The sequence below is a fragment of the Sesamum indicum genome, linkage group LG5 (genome assembly GCF_000512975.1).
Source record: "Sesamum indicum cultivar Zhongzhi No. 13 linkage group LG5, S_indicum_v1.0, whole genome shotgun sequence".
NCBI lineage: Eukaryota > Viridiplantae > Streptophyta > Magnoliopsida > Lamiales > Pedaliaceae > Sesamum > Sesamum indicum.
Genome location: NC_026149.1, coordinates 18,368,178 through 18,383,127, shown reverse-complemented (window position 1 = coordinate 18,383,127; position 14,950 = coordinate 18,368,178). Strand labels below are relative to the sequence as shown.

The 14,950-nt window shown below is 31.8% G+C and overlaps 1 protein-coding gene and 1 pseudogene across 1 annotated transcript; one reads left to right on the top strand and one right to left on the bottom strand.

Annotated features, from left to right (window-relative positions):
• Positions 156-1,714, top strand: LOC105162922 (annotated as a pseudogene).
• On the bottom strand, positions 5,195-6,736 carry LOC105162921 (1-aminocyclopropane-1-carboxylate oxidase 5-like). The gene is made up of 3 exons (XM_011081095.2): positions 6,554-6,736; positions 6,245-6,477; positions 5,195-6,014 (listed from the first exon to the last, which is right to left on the bottom strand). The coding sequence occupies exons 1-3, from the start codon at positions 6,653-6,655 to the stop codon at positions 5,408-5,410; spliced, it is 942 nt and encodes a 313-aa protein (XP_011079397.1). The 5' UTR covers positions 6,656-6,736; the 3' UTR covers positions 5,195-5,407.

The window sequence follows — 14,950 nt, the reverse complement described above, 5'->3', positions numbered from 1 at the left end:
GTATGGATTAAACAATTGGTTTAATGATGATAAGATGCATTAGCTTAATTAACGTTTGGTGTCACTTTCCATATCCGTATTTAAGGATTAAAATTTTCATAACTTTGAGGAAGAAACAAATAAAAACATGATATCGCTCCTATATAAATAGGTCCACAGATGAGCTATTGAGCACCACATCAGTACACTGGCAATAAGAGAAAGTCCTTAATTGTGTACTTAAGTTGGTAATTTTCTTTGACTTATAAATAATGGGGATTCCAGTTGTTGATTTTTCAAAGGTTGATGGAAAGGAGAGAGCTGATACTCTGGCTCTGATCGATCATTACTGTCAAGAGTGGGGATTCTTTCAGGTACTCAAATGGCAATAGCATGGCTTGCTATTTTACTATATGGTATGTTGACTAAATTGTTTCTTGATTTCCGCAGTTAATCAATCACGGCATCTCTGAGGACCTCCTAGACAGGGTGAAGAAGGTGGCCACTGAATGCTATAAGCTAGAAAGGGAGGCAGGTTTCAAGAACTCAAAACCAGTCCAGTTGCTAAATGAACTGCTAGAAAATAATAGTGATGAGAAAATAGAGAATGTGGATTGGGAGGATGTTTTTCTACTCTCGGATGAGAATGATGTTGAGTGGCCATCAAAAACACCTGGTTTCATGTAAGCACAACTTTGTTTTAGTTATATTCCATCATATTTACTTTAATAATAGTTTTCGTTTACATATGGATAATTTTGAATAACTTAGTTTTGGTTGATATAAAAATATACGAAACCAAGATAACATATGCAAACAACAAACTGATTTTTTTGAGAGTAGGAACAAGTCCATGCATACATCAAATGGAATTTTTTGCTAATTGTTTAACTAATTATGTTTCTTACAACAGCGAAACCATGAAGGAATACAGAACCGAGCTGAAGAAATTAGGACATAAAGTCATGGAAATAATGGATGAGAATTTAGGCTTGCCAAAAGGCTACATCAAGAATGCTTTTGATGGTGGAGTAGACAATACTGCATTTTTTGGCACCAAGGTGAGCCACTATCCACCGTGCCCCCACCCAGAGAAGGTAAATGCTCTCCGAGCCCACACCGATGCTGGGGGTGTCGTCTTGCTCTTCCAGGATGATGAGGTGAAAGGCCTTCAAATGTTGAAAGATGGGGTTTGGACTGATGTGCAACCTTTGAAAAATTCTATAGTCATCAATACAGGTGATTGAAGTGAAGTTTTGAGCAATGGGAGGTACAAGAGTATTTTACATCGAGTTGTGCCACAAACAGATGGACAAAGGAGGTCAATTGCTTCATTCTACAATCCATCACTCAAGGCAACCATAGCACCTGCTCCACAACTGCTCGGTCCCAAAGTGGGGAACAAGGCGAGCGACGCAGCCAAGTACCCCAAGTTTGTATTTGGGGACTACATGTCCGTTTATCTTGAACAAAAATTCCAACCTAAAAAACCAAGATTCGAAGCTGTAAAAGCCGTGTAAGAGTCTAAAACAATTGATGGGATGTTGCTTGAGACTTTAGGGATATGTGTTAAGAAATGATGCAATGTGTGTGTGTGTTTGCGCGTGTGTGTTTGCGCGTGTGTGTTTGTGTTATGAAGATGGGTTCGGGTTTGTCCTTGTAGCAAAATGCTTTATTTGAGCATATGCTACGTCTATGAATGATATGGAAATAAATAAAGTGCCTATCTTGTTTTCTATCTGGAATAGTTCTATTGTTCCTAATTTTTTTTTTTTGAATGCAATTTGAGTTGTTGCTATATTTTCTCAATAATAAACCTAATAGTCCTTTTTTTTAATTACATAATTCGTAGAATTCGTTAATTATTTTAAGAAAAAAGTTATTAAAATTATTATTAATTAGCTTCTAAAAAATCTATTTATATTTATATCAACCAATTCGAAAAATTCATATAGCTAACTAATTATTGAGCATTAATATTTTCTCTTGGACATGATTATGTCATACACATAAAGTTATTTATTTCTTTTCATAATATATATTAGGTTATATGTTCTATTACTATCATTAACGTTATTATTATTCCTATATATGTATCAATCTATATTTATATCTGTACTAGGTAAAACTCTTGTAAAAGGGCATATAATTAGAAAATTTTCATTATTTTAATTTAATTATATATGACTAAAATACTCTATGTTAAACCTCAAATAACACTACAAAAGTAATATAAATAATAATAAGATTCCAATAGGCTGCAGAAATTAGTAACTCGTGAAAATAAATGCATGTGATTTTAGTACAAGAAATATAAGATTTAATTATGGCTAAATGTTATAATTAATAATAAATAATAGTAACAAATCGTTATAGACCACGACTATACAATGATTGTTGCAGTTTTTTCAAAATGTCTAAACCATTTGTTGTGGCTAAGAGCCATGATAACTGTGGCAAATAACCCGTCATTCTGTAAGTAACGGATTGACAATTTTAGTTCTATAATTTATGATTTTGAAATGTTTAAAAAATTAATTATAATTCTATAATATATATTGTTGCATATTTTTATATATTTAATTTTTTAATTTATTATTTACATACTTATATATCGAAAATAGATAATACAATAATATATGCTATCTATTATCATACAAGCTATATGATATGATTGGTGATGAGATATCAGATGGTATGATATAGTAAGAGCTATGTGTTGTGTGATATCAGTGGTAATGGGGTCATACAAGCTGTGTGCTGTGTGATACGAAGGAAAAAAAAAAAAAAGAAGTATTGTGATTGGGATGATGATGATGATGATGATAGCCGACAAAGGCTATCGAGTGACGCACTCCAGTTTAGTTAAGCAGGGCCCTAAAAAAATAGACGACAACATCAAATATTATGTCGTGGTTTTGCATGACAATGGGCATTGAGTACTCTGTAATTACATAACAAATATTGGTTGGTTTGTGTCATTGCATGTAATTGGTCTTCTGTTGTATGTGCCATATGTGTATATATATATATGTATATAGGCTAGTTAGCTATACTTACTGCATTGGCAACTCATTCTTTGCCATGTATTTTATGAGATAGATCGCAGTGACTCATCTAGCTAGAACATATGCAAAGTTGTAAGACTTGTAGGCGGGTCAGCAGTGTCATTTTGAGTTAGGACTTGTAGGTGGGTCAATAGTGTCATTTTGAGTTAGGAGTTCTAGCTATATATTTACAAGAATATTAAACTGTGACTGAATTGGTATTCGCAATCCTAAATTGTATCAAATATATATTTGAAATGAGTTTAGGAATACCTATACCCTTGTTGTTATCACTAAGTCGTTACTATAAATGGCATTAATTGTCTACTGCAATAATTTTATGCAAAATTCTTCACCATAATGATTATATTTTGACAAGATGAAAATTATTATTAATAGATATAATATATAGTTTTAATAACAATTTAAAATTTTAATTTCATCATCTTGTGATTAGTACACTATTTTGTTGTAGTGATTAATTATTGACAGTTGATTATTACAAATTATATATAATAATTATTAATTCATGATCTACTACCATTAAGATACATTAATAATATGTTTGATCCTTGTTTTCACTATGGGAAAAAGAAAAAAAAGAAGCCACAAATGGAGACAAGGAGATCATTATTTTTAATTAAGAAAGTAGAACATGACTGATCACTACTATTGGCAAAAAATGAAGAGGAGGTTTACTTGTAATTAATGTATTAATGTAAATAGTAGTAACGACTTAGAGAAAACAACAAGGATATCCGTATTCCTAAACTCATTCCAAATACATATTTGATACAATTTAGGATTACGAATACCAATTCAGCCACAGTATAATATTCCTGTAATATATAGTTATAATTCCTGACTCAAAATGACACTGTTGACCCACTAGAAGTCTTACAACTGCATAAGATCTAGCTAAATGAGTCACTGCAATCAATCCCTTGAAAAAAAACGTGACAAAGAATGAGTTGTCAACTCAGTAAGTATATCTAACTAGCTTATATATATATGTATACACATATGACACGTAGAATAAAAGACCAGTTGCATGCAATGACCCCAATCAACCAATATTTGTTGTGTAATCACAAAGCACTCAATGCCCATAGTCATGCAAAACCAATAGGAGAATTGAACATCACCACGATATAAAATTTGACGTTATCGTTATTTTCTTAGGGCCCTACTTAACCAAACTGGAGTGTATCACTCAATGGCTTTTGCCGGCAATCACACAACACATAGCTTGTGACCATATCACCACTGATACCACACAACGCACAGGTCGTATGGTATTTCACCATTTGATATCTCATCATCAATCATATCCAACAGCTTGTATTATAATACATATCATATATCGTTGTATTATTTATTGTCGCGATATATACTAAAGTATGTGAATAATAAATTAAGAAACTTAAATATATAAAAATATTCAACAACATATATTATAGAATTATAATTAACTTAATATTTTAAAATCATAAATTTTAAAACTAAAATTGTCAGCGCGTTACTTACAGAATCACGGGTTATTTATTAGAGTTAATAGCCATTAAAAATATTTATCGTGGCTTTTAGCCTCAAGAAATGCTTTAGACTACAACAACCATTCACGAGTTGCTAATTTTTACAGCCTATTGGAATCTTATTATTATTTATATTACTTTTCTTAGTGTTACTTGAGGTTTAATATAGAGTATTTTAGTCATATATAATTAAATTAGAATGATGAAAATTTTCTAATTATATGCCCTTTTACAAGAGTTTTAGCTAGTACATATATAAATATAGATTGATACATATATAAGAAATAATAATAATGTTAATGATAGTAATAGAACATATAATCTAATATATATTATGAAAATAACATAAATAACTTCATGTGTATGGCATATTAATGTTCGAAGAGAAAATATTAATGCTCAATAATTAGTTAGCTGTATGAATTTTTCGAATTGGTTGATATAAATATAAGTAGATCTTCTAGAAGCTAATTAATAATAATTTTTATAACTTTTTTCTTAAAATATTTAACGAATTCTACAAATTATGTAATTAAAAAAGGACTGTTAGGTTTATTATTGAGAAAAAATAGCAACAATTAAAATTGCATTCAAAAAAAAAAAAAAAAAAAGGAACAATTGAACTATTCCAGATAGAAGACAAGATAGACACTTTACTTATTTCCATATCATTCATAGACGTACAACGGAAGAAGCATATGCTCAAATAAAGCATTTTGCTATAAGGACAAACCCGAACCCTTCTTCATAACACAAACAAACGCGCGCACACACGCACACATTGCGTAATTTCTCAACAAACATCCGTAAAGTCTCATGCAACATCCCATCGATTGTTTTAGATTCTTACACGGCTTTTACAGCCTGGAATCTTGGTCCTTTAGGTTGGAATTTTTGTTCGAGATAAACGGACATGTAGTCCCCAAATACGAACTTGGGGTACTTGGCTGGGTCGCTCGCCTTGTTCTCAACTTTGGGATCGAGCAGTTGTGGAGCGGGTGCTATGGTTGCTTTGAGTGATGGATTGTAGAATGAAGCAATTGACCTCCTTTGTCCATCTGTTTGGGGCACAACCCGATGTAAAATACTCTTGTACCTCCCATTGCTCAAAACTTCAATCTGATCACCTGTATTGATGACTATAGAATTTTTCAAAGGTTGCACATCAGTCCAAACCCCATCTTTCAACATTTGAAGGCCTTTCACCTCATCATCTTGGAAGAGCAAGACGACGCCCCCAGCATCGGTGTGGGCTCGGAGAGCATTTACCTTCTCTGGGTGGGGGCACGGTGGATAGTGGCTCACCTTGGTGCCAAAAAATGCAGTATTGTCTACTCCACCATCAAAAGCATTCTTGATGTAGCCTTTTGGCAAGCCTAAATTCTCATCCATTATTTCCATGACTTTATGTCCTAATTTCTTCAGCTCGGTTCTGTATTCCTTCATGGTTTCGCTGTTGTAAGAAACATAATTAGTTAAACAATTAGCAAAAAATTCCATTTGATGTATGCATGGACTTGTTCCTACTCTCAAAAAAATCAGTTTGTTGTTTGCATATGTTATCTTGGTTTCGTATATTTTTATATCAACCAAAACTAAGTTATTCAAAATTATCCATATGTAAACGAAAACTATTATTAAAGTAAATATGATGGAATATAACTAAAACAAAGTTGTGCTTACATGAAACCAGGTATTTTTGATGGCCACTCAACATCATTCTCATCCGAGAGTAGAAAAACATCCTCCCAATCCACATTCTCTATTTTCTCATCACTATTATTTTCTAGCAGTTCATTTAGCAACTGGACTGGTTTTGAGTTCTTGAAACCTGCCTCCCTTTCTAGCTTATAGCATTCAGTGGCCACCTTCTTCACCCTGTCTAGGAGGTCCTCAGAGATGCCGTGATTGATTAACTGCGGAAATCAAGAAACAATTTAGTCAACATACCATATAGTAAAATAGCAAGCCATGCTATTGCCATTTGAGTACCTGAAAGAATCCCCACTCTTGACAGTAATGATCGATCAGAGCCAGAGTATCAGCTCTCTCCTTTCCATCAACCTTTGAAAAATCAACAACTGGAATCCCCATTATTTATAAGTCAAAGAAAATTACCAACTTAAGTACACAATTAAGGACTTTCTCTTATTGCCAGTGTACTGATGTGGTGCTCAATAGCTCATCTCTAGACCTATTTATACAGGAGCGATATCATGTTTTTATTTGTTTCTTCCTCAAAGTTATGAAAATTTTAATCCTTAAATACGGAAATTGAAAGTGACACCAAACGTTAATTAAGCCAATAGTTTAATCCATACTAATTACACGTGTTTTCGCTTGGCAGCTTGTATATCCCAATACCAATAATTCAAACTCAAGAAATGTTGTTACAACTATTACATGCATGTTATGAATTTATGAATGTTTTGATTTCGGCAAAATAATATTTTGCAGCACATAACTTAGAATTTTTCTACTTTTGATCTTATTGATTACAGATTAACTTTTAGTTCCGTAATTTTAAAATAAAAAAAGTAATTTTGGTTCCATGGCACGTTTTCGTTAGATATTTAACAGAGACCATGTGGCCGTTAAGTGTATGGGACCAAAACTGTTACTTTTTTAAATAAAGACTCTAATAGGTACGTGTTAAGCATGTAGCATTTTTTATTCAAATCTTAACGAAAATTTATCACAGAACCAAAAGTGCTTCTTTTTAAAAATTACAGTACAAAAAATGTCATTTCTCATTTTGAACACTAGGAGATTTTAAAAGTAAAGAGGAAAAGAAATTAAAGGGTCCACACACTTTGAGGATTTTTATTCATGGAAAATCTGAAAATACTATCACCCCTAAATAACTACTGTAAAAATAATACATAGATTTTGCTGGAATTACGACTTCAATACTTGGTTTTTTTACATTAAAATTTGACAATAACTGAAGTGATAAAATTGGGTTCATATTCATGCATCATGTCTTAAATAATGATTCAATTCCCATCCAACAGAATTTCGTAATGCTGACACATGTATACATAAAAGTAATTTTGGTTCCATGGCACGTTTTCGTTAGATATTTAACAGAGACCATGTGGCCGTTAAGTGTATGGGACCAAAACTGTTACTTTTTTAAATAAAGACTCTAATAGGTACGTGTTAAGCATGTAGCATTTTTTATTCAAATCTTAACGAAAATTTATCACAGAACCAAAAGTGCTTCTTTTTAAAAATTACAGTACAAAAAATGTCATTTCTCATTTTGAACACTAGGAGATTTTAAAAGTAAAGAGGAAAAGAAATTAAAGGGTCCACACACTTTGAGGATTTTTATTCATGGAAAATCTGAAAATACTATCACCCCTAAATAACTACTGTAAAAATAATACATAGATTTTGCTGGAATTACGACTTCAATACTTGGTTTTTTTACATTAAAATTTGACAATAACTGAAGTGATAAAATTGGGTTCATATTCATGCATCATGTCTTAAATAATGATTCAATTCCCATCCAACAGAATTTCGTAATGCTGACACAGATGATGTATACATACTCTCAATGCATTAATATTAATTGACATGAGAGTTAAAGAGAAACATGTCCAGAGTGGCTGTACATAGATTTGATCTTTTGCTCTTCTTATGTCTCTTTTTGGATTGTCTTTGCACTGAAATATAATTGCTTTAGTTTGGACGAATGGCTTTGATTCTTACACTCCACTTTTATGTTTTATTTGGAAAAACAATGGTCCCAATTTTATTGGACCGTGCAATCAATCATAGAAGATCTTTTCTTTGCGGCAAATATTTCATATAATATATTTGCTGGAGAAACATCATTTTGATCTTTTAAGTTTTCATACGATTAATTTTAGTCCTTTAAGTTTGCGCATTTTCAATTTAATCATGTGATTTTCAAAATGGCTTAACTTGGGACCATAGACGGATTTTCGAACATTTTTATCCTTGAGCAGATTTTAAAGAGTTATTCTAGTCCATTTACACTAAAATTTTATTTTTCACACATACTCACCTAGAATGGTATCGAAACCTAGGTTTATTGAAAAAAATATATGATTATATTACATTTTGATATTATTTATCTACTAAGTGGAGGAGACACTTTGAGAGAAAATGGAACCGAAACGAAAGTTTTAGTTACTCTGAAAATAGGGAATATTTTCAAATTCTGGAAATACAAAGAAGAGAATTTCTCATGAAAATTCTTGACAAGTGTTACAACGTCCCAAGAGGATTGATCCAAGACTTCTCACGACAGAAGAAGAATAAGAATGGCTGAGAAATTTTGAAGTTCGACAAATACTACCAGGAAATGCAGTAAGGCGTCTACACTCCACTAAAGTCCATGGTAGAATCCTAGTCAGGAAAAGCGGAACGGATAAGAGCGAATCAGAGACGCCCTTGGAACAATACCTCTTCTACACCAGATGGGGAAGGCCACGGAGATTCCAAAGCCAAAGTCCAGAGAAGATCTAATTATCGCATCTATCAAATATATATAATAATAGAGGTAACGAGAGCAGATCTATCAGATCTACAAGAATTGGCGGAATCCTTTTCCCAACTCGGGATTGTGGATTTAGTCAATATCCAAACAAATGAAATCACTCCAGCACTACCACTGCCGGAGGGAAGTACATGTTCTAATGATCCTCCACAGGATCAACCGATGAGAGAAAGTGCGGATTTTCACACTAGTGCTACTCCAACGTTTGTGGGAACCAGGCTAAAAGAAAATTCAGGAAGAAATCCAAAGAGAGTGCATGAAATTATACCTTGGGAAGGGACCATGCTCTAGCCATTACATCCATATGGCGCTATACTGAACCTGGATATTATCGATTTTCGAAATATCGAGAAATTAATAGACGGATGGGTTGTAGCCATCAAGATAGCAACAACTACCCTAGAGCTCGACAAGAAAAACTTCATAAAACTTGTGGAGTTGAACTTGGAGGGATCTGTGAAGATCGGATGGAATAATACCCCAGAAGATACCAAAGCTAGCATCCTTGTCGGAAAATAAAAAAGGCGCGATAGCAAACCGGCTACTAAGGCTTATCAAGATACACTTCATCGGAGATGGATTCTTCGAAGGAAGTAGAGCAGAAAAGGCTAGAAAATATGCATAGGCTCTCTTCAGCCTTGAATTAAGAAGTATTTGAGCAGTAGATGAATATTCTATTGGTTCCGTAACTATTTATTCCAAAATGGAGTAGCAACAAAAGTAGCAGCTCCAATGTTCTCTAATATGCACATGTTAAGCACGTAGCGTTTTTCATTAAAATTTTTACAAATATTTATCATGGGACCAAAAGTGTTTCTTTCAAAAATTATGTACAAAATTGACTGAAAAAATCGCGTAAGTCTTGTGGTATTTTCCTTTCGTTCTGAAAATGTGGTTGTTCCCGTCCACTTTAAAAGTTAACAACCACCTAACTTACACATGTTTTTTTCTGTTAATTTCCTAGTGATGTTGGTAGAAAGGTTCAAAAAAAGACTTTTTACAAGTTATAGGATTATTTTCGGCTTTCGAGAATTTCATGAGTAATTAAAAGTTGTTATTCCTAAATTATGGAATAAAAGTACAATTTTTCCAAAAATTGCGCGCGGGCATCTGCCTATGCGCACTCGTGCCTGGCTGCCGGCCGACCCCGATCGATTTTTCATGTTTTTTCAAAAATTTATTTTTTCTTAATATTCTACTAATTTTTCTAAAAAATAGTTAATTTTGGTCGAGATATGATATTTTTCAAAATTAAATTACTAAAATTAATTTGAATTGATTTTTCAAACAAGAATTAATTTTTGCATAGGTTGGATGTATAATTAATTTAAGATATTGGATATTATTATATAATGCATGGTTTGCGTTATATATTGGTGCATGATTATTTGAAATATTTCATGCTTATATGTTAATTGGATTAACACGGATGATCACAAAGCCCTTTGGACTTTTTGGATGGTTTATTTTTTATTGGGTTGGCGCCTACGTGCATCTTAATTTCTTATTTCATTTTTAGCCTAAAATATTGAAGGCTTGCTTCATTCCTATTATGTACTCTCCTCAACTGTTGATTGGTATTTCTTTTTTTTTTTTTTTTTCAGTAAATGTAATTTTCATAAATAGAAAAAGATATAATACAACAATCATGAATCAAGTAGTGTTTCCTTCGACAGGCCAAGGGATATGCTACAATCTATAAAGTGCATGTGTACTAACAGAGCTAGCTAAGGTAATGACAAGTATACGCCGTCTAACCTCCTCCACAATTAAGCTAGCTACAATATTCGAGTTTCGCTTAGTATGCTTGATTGGGATTTCTTTTTAAGTTGTAATGAGTGTAATAGGTTAGAGGGAGGATTACTTTTACTTTTTGTAATAATGGTAAAGAGCAAACCCAGAATGAAGGCGCATGGAGCAGGCCATGAGTTGGCCCACGGAGATCCATGGAGAAGAGGTCTGAAGGATGGAGCCCACGAAGGACATGAAAAAATAAAGAGGTGTTATAAGTCCCATATCATGTTGATTGGTTAAAAAGCTTGTAATAGTGTAGCCTCACCCTTAGACTGACCATAGATCCACTGCGGGCTTAGTGAGTCGCACAGGTATTTGGGTTTGTGATCATCCAACATGAGTGTGCTAGGTTTTTATTTTTGCATGCGATACATTTTTATTAATGCTTTTAGTATTTTGAATATTATGCATGAATAATACTAAAATATGATGAGGTTAAATAAATAACTCTCACTTGGTTCGACCAGCTAAATATTAGATCCTAAAAAAGGAAATAAATAAAGTCTAATTATTCCATGCCTTCCATCCACAGTAATGTAGTAAGGAAGCTAATTTTACCTATATGTGATCTCACGAGTCGTGGCACGTTTGGACTAAAATAAAGCTGCATTATTATTGTAAACAAAGAAAATATGCTTCTATTTCCGTGTCTCACGAGTTGTGAGGGCCGATAGTTTACGCTATCATTAGGTTCATGGATTAGATCAAGCACCAAGTAATGTAATATCCATGCCTTCTATCCATAGTAACGTAGTGAGGAAGCTGATTTCACTCATACGTGTTCTCACAAGTCGTGGCACGTTTGCGCTTAAATTAAGCTACACTATTATTGTGAACGAAGCAAATACACTTCTATTTCTCTATCTCATAAGTCGTGGAGGCAATAGTTTGTGCTATGATTCGATTGATGGATCGGGTTTAACACTAGGTAACTTGATTAGCTTGGAGTCTTCAGAGTCACGTGAAAAAGGTGAGGCAAAATATCTTGGGGATCTCATATGTCGATTGAGAATAGTAATGGATACCTCCCACGAGACTATTTCTATGTAAATCGTAAAAGCGGCGCATTGAGAATTTCGCTTGTGGACTTCAAGCCAAATAGGAAAAGATTTTTCTAAAACCCATTTGATAATAATGGGCTTTTATAGAAATAGTGGGAGAATTAATGACTGAAGTTTAAGTCCTTAACTAGAACATATATCATGATAATCTACTATGATTTTTCTGTTTATTGTAAATGTCTAAGAATCCAGTTAATTCCATACTTGAGACAAATAAGTTTGATGGAACAAACTATTCTTATTGGTTAAGAAATTTGAGGATATTCATCGATTTCGAGGGTAAATTTCTTGTCATACATCTCTTGATAGGGATTTTATATAGCTTAATCGTAAATTTTTTATTTTTCACAATTTCATTGCGCTTCCTAGGAGGATTTCGCTTCCTTCAATATGATAATTTTTTTCAAATTGTATTTTTTTTTTGTCAATCATTTTCTTTACAGAAAACTTAATGTTAATTTGTAAGTTGTAGGTTTTTGCAATTTTTTGCCAAGATGAAAATTTTATGCATAGTTTTTTTGTGATTGGTTCTTACAAGAATCATGGCCAACATGCTTTGCGTGATTGTGGTCAACAATTATTTATTTTTATCTACGATAGTTAACAATTCTTAAATGTTAAATTTCTTCTTGTGTAATTAATCAAATCCAGATATATTTCTTCCCGACTTCTTTTGTTAAATATAGAAATACAACTCTTATTTTCCTAAGTTGCTTTCATAAATTTAATGTAGGGCTAATTATAGTTAGAATCGCTTTAAAAATAAGAAATTCTTCTTCTTTTTTTTTTTTTTCTAAAAATGTTTCAAAATTTCACTTACACCTCCTATGAAAATTCATTATTTATATTTGACCTTATATGCTTAGAATTCGGATGAAAATTGCTGACATTACCAAAATAATCACATAAATTTTAATTTTACCCCTCGTTTAGCACCTCCCGTATAATAACTTTGTACTTATAATGGAAAAGATGTAATAACGTTAAACTCATTCCATATATAGATATTTATCCCATTATAAGTACAAAATATATATATAGAAATATTAAATGAAGGGCAAAATTGAAAGTTATATATTTTCTTTTGCTAACATTAATATTTTCTATCCAAACTCTAATTAAAAGATACCAGATGTAAAAATGAATTTGCATTTTTAGAGGAGGTTTACATGTAATTGAGCCTTTAATGTAAATAGTAGTGATCAGTCATGTTCTACTTTTTTAATTAAAAATAATGATCTCCTTGTCTCGATTTGTGGCTTTTTTTTTTCTTTCTCCTATAGTGAAAATAATTAAGGATCAAATATATTATTAATGTATCTTAATGTTAATAGATCATGAATTAATAATTATCTATATATAATTTATAATAATCACATGTCAATAATTAATCACTACCACAAATTAGTGTACTAATGACAAGATATCAAATGAAATTAAAATTTTAAATTGTTACTAAAAGTATATATTATATTTATTGATAATAATTTTGATCTTGTCATAATATAATCATTATGGTGAAGAATTTTGCATTAAGTTATTGCCGTAGACAATTAATGCCATTTGTAGTAACGACTTAGAGAAAACAACAAGGATATCCGTATTCCTAAACTCATTCCAAATACATATTTGATACAATTTAGGATTACGAATACCAATTCAGCCACAGTATAATATTCCTGTAATATATAGCTATAATTCCTGACTCAAAATGACACTGTTGACCCACTAGAAGTCTTACAACTGCATAAGATCTAGCTAAATGAGTCACTGCAATCAATCCCTTGAAAAAAAACGTGACAAAGAATGAGTTGTCAACTCAGTAAGTATATCTAACTAGCTTATATATATATGTATACACATATGACACGTAGAATAAAAGACCAGTTGCATGCAATGACCCCAATCAACCAATATTTGTTGTGTAATCACAAAGCACTCAATGCCCATAGTCATGCAAAACCAATAGGAGAATTGAACATCACCACGATATAAAATTTGACGTTATCGTTATTTTCTTAGGGCCCTACTTAACCAAACTGGAGTGTATCACTCAATGGCTTTTGCCGGCAATCACACAACACATAGCTTGTGACCATATCACCACTGATACCACACAACGCACAGGTCGTATGGTATTTCACCATTTGATATCTCATCATCAATCATATCCAACAGCTTGTATTATAATACATATCATATATCGTTGTATTATTTATTGTCGCGATATATACTAAAGTATGTGAATAATAAATTAAGAAACTTAAATATATAAAAATATTCAACAACATATATTATAGAATTATAATTAACTTAATATTTTAAAATCATAAATTTTAAAACTAAAATTGTCAGCGCGTTACTTACAGAATCACGGGTTATTTATTAGAGTTAATAGCCATTAAAAATATTTATCGTGGCTTTTAGCCTCAAGAAATGCTTTAGACTACAACAACCATTCACGAGTTGCTAATTTTTACAGCCTATTGGAATCTTATTATTATTTATATTACTTTTCTTAGTGTTACTTGAGGTTTAATATAGAGTATTTTAGTCATATATAATTAAATTAGAATGATGAAAATTTTCTAATTATATGCCCTTTTACAAGAGTTTTAGCTAGTACATATATAAATATAGATTGATACATATATAAGAAATAATAATAATGTTAATGATAGTAATAGAACATATAATCTAATATATATTATGAAAATAACATAAATAACTTCATGTGTATGGCATATTAATGTTCGAAGAGAAAATATTAATGCTCAATAATTAGTTAGCTGTATGAATTTTTCGAATTGGTTGATATAAATATAAGTAGATCTTCTAGAAGCTAATTAATAATAATTTTTATAACTTTTTTCTTAAAATATTTAACGAATTCTACAAATTATGTAATTAAAAAAGGACTGTTAGGTTTATTATTGAGAAAAAATAGCAACAATTAAAATTGCATTCAAAAAAAAAAAAAAAAAAAAGAAACAATTAAAT

Bases quoted from the DNA above. Each gene is read 5' to 3' on its own strand.
- LOC105162921 (XM_011081095.2), bottom strand. From the start codon at position 6,655: ATGGGGATTCCAGTTGTTGATTTTTCAAAGGTTGATGGAAAGGAGAGA. The intron at 6,478-6,553 runs GTACTCAAATGG...TGATTTCCGCAG, and splicing joins AAGAGTGGGGATTCTTTCAG to TTAATCAATCACGGCATCTC. The intron at 6,015-6,244 runs GTAAGCACAACT...TTCTTACAACAG, and splicing joins TCAAAAATACCTGGTTTCAT to CGAAACCATGAAGGAATACA.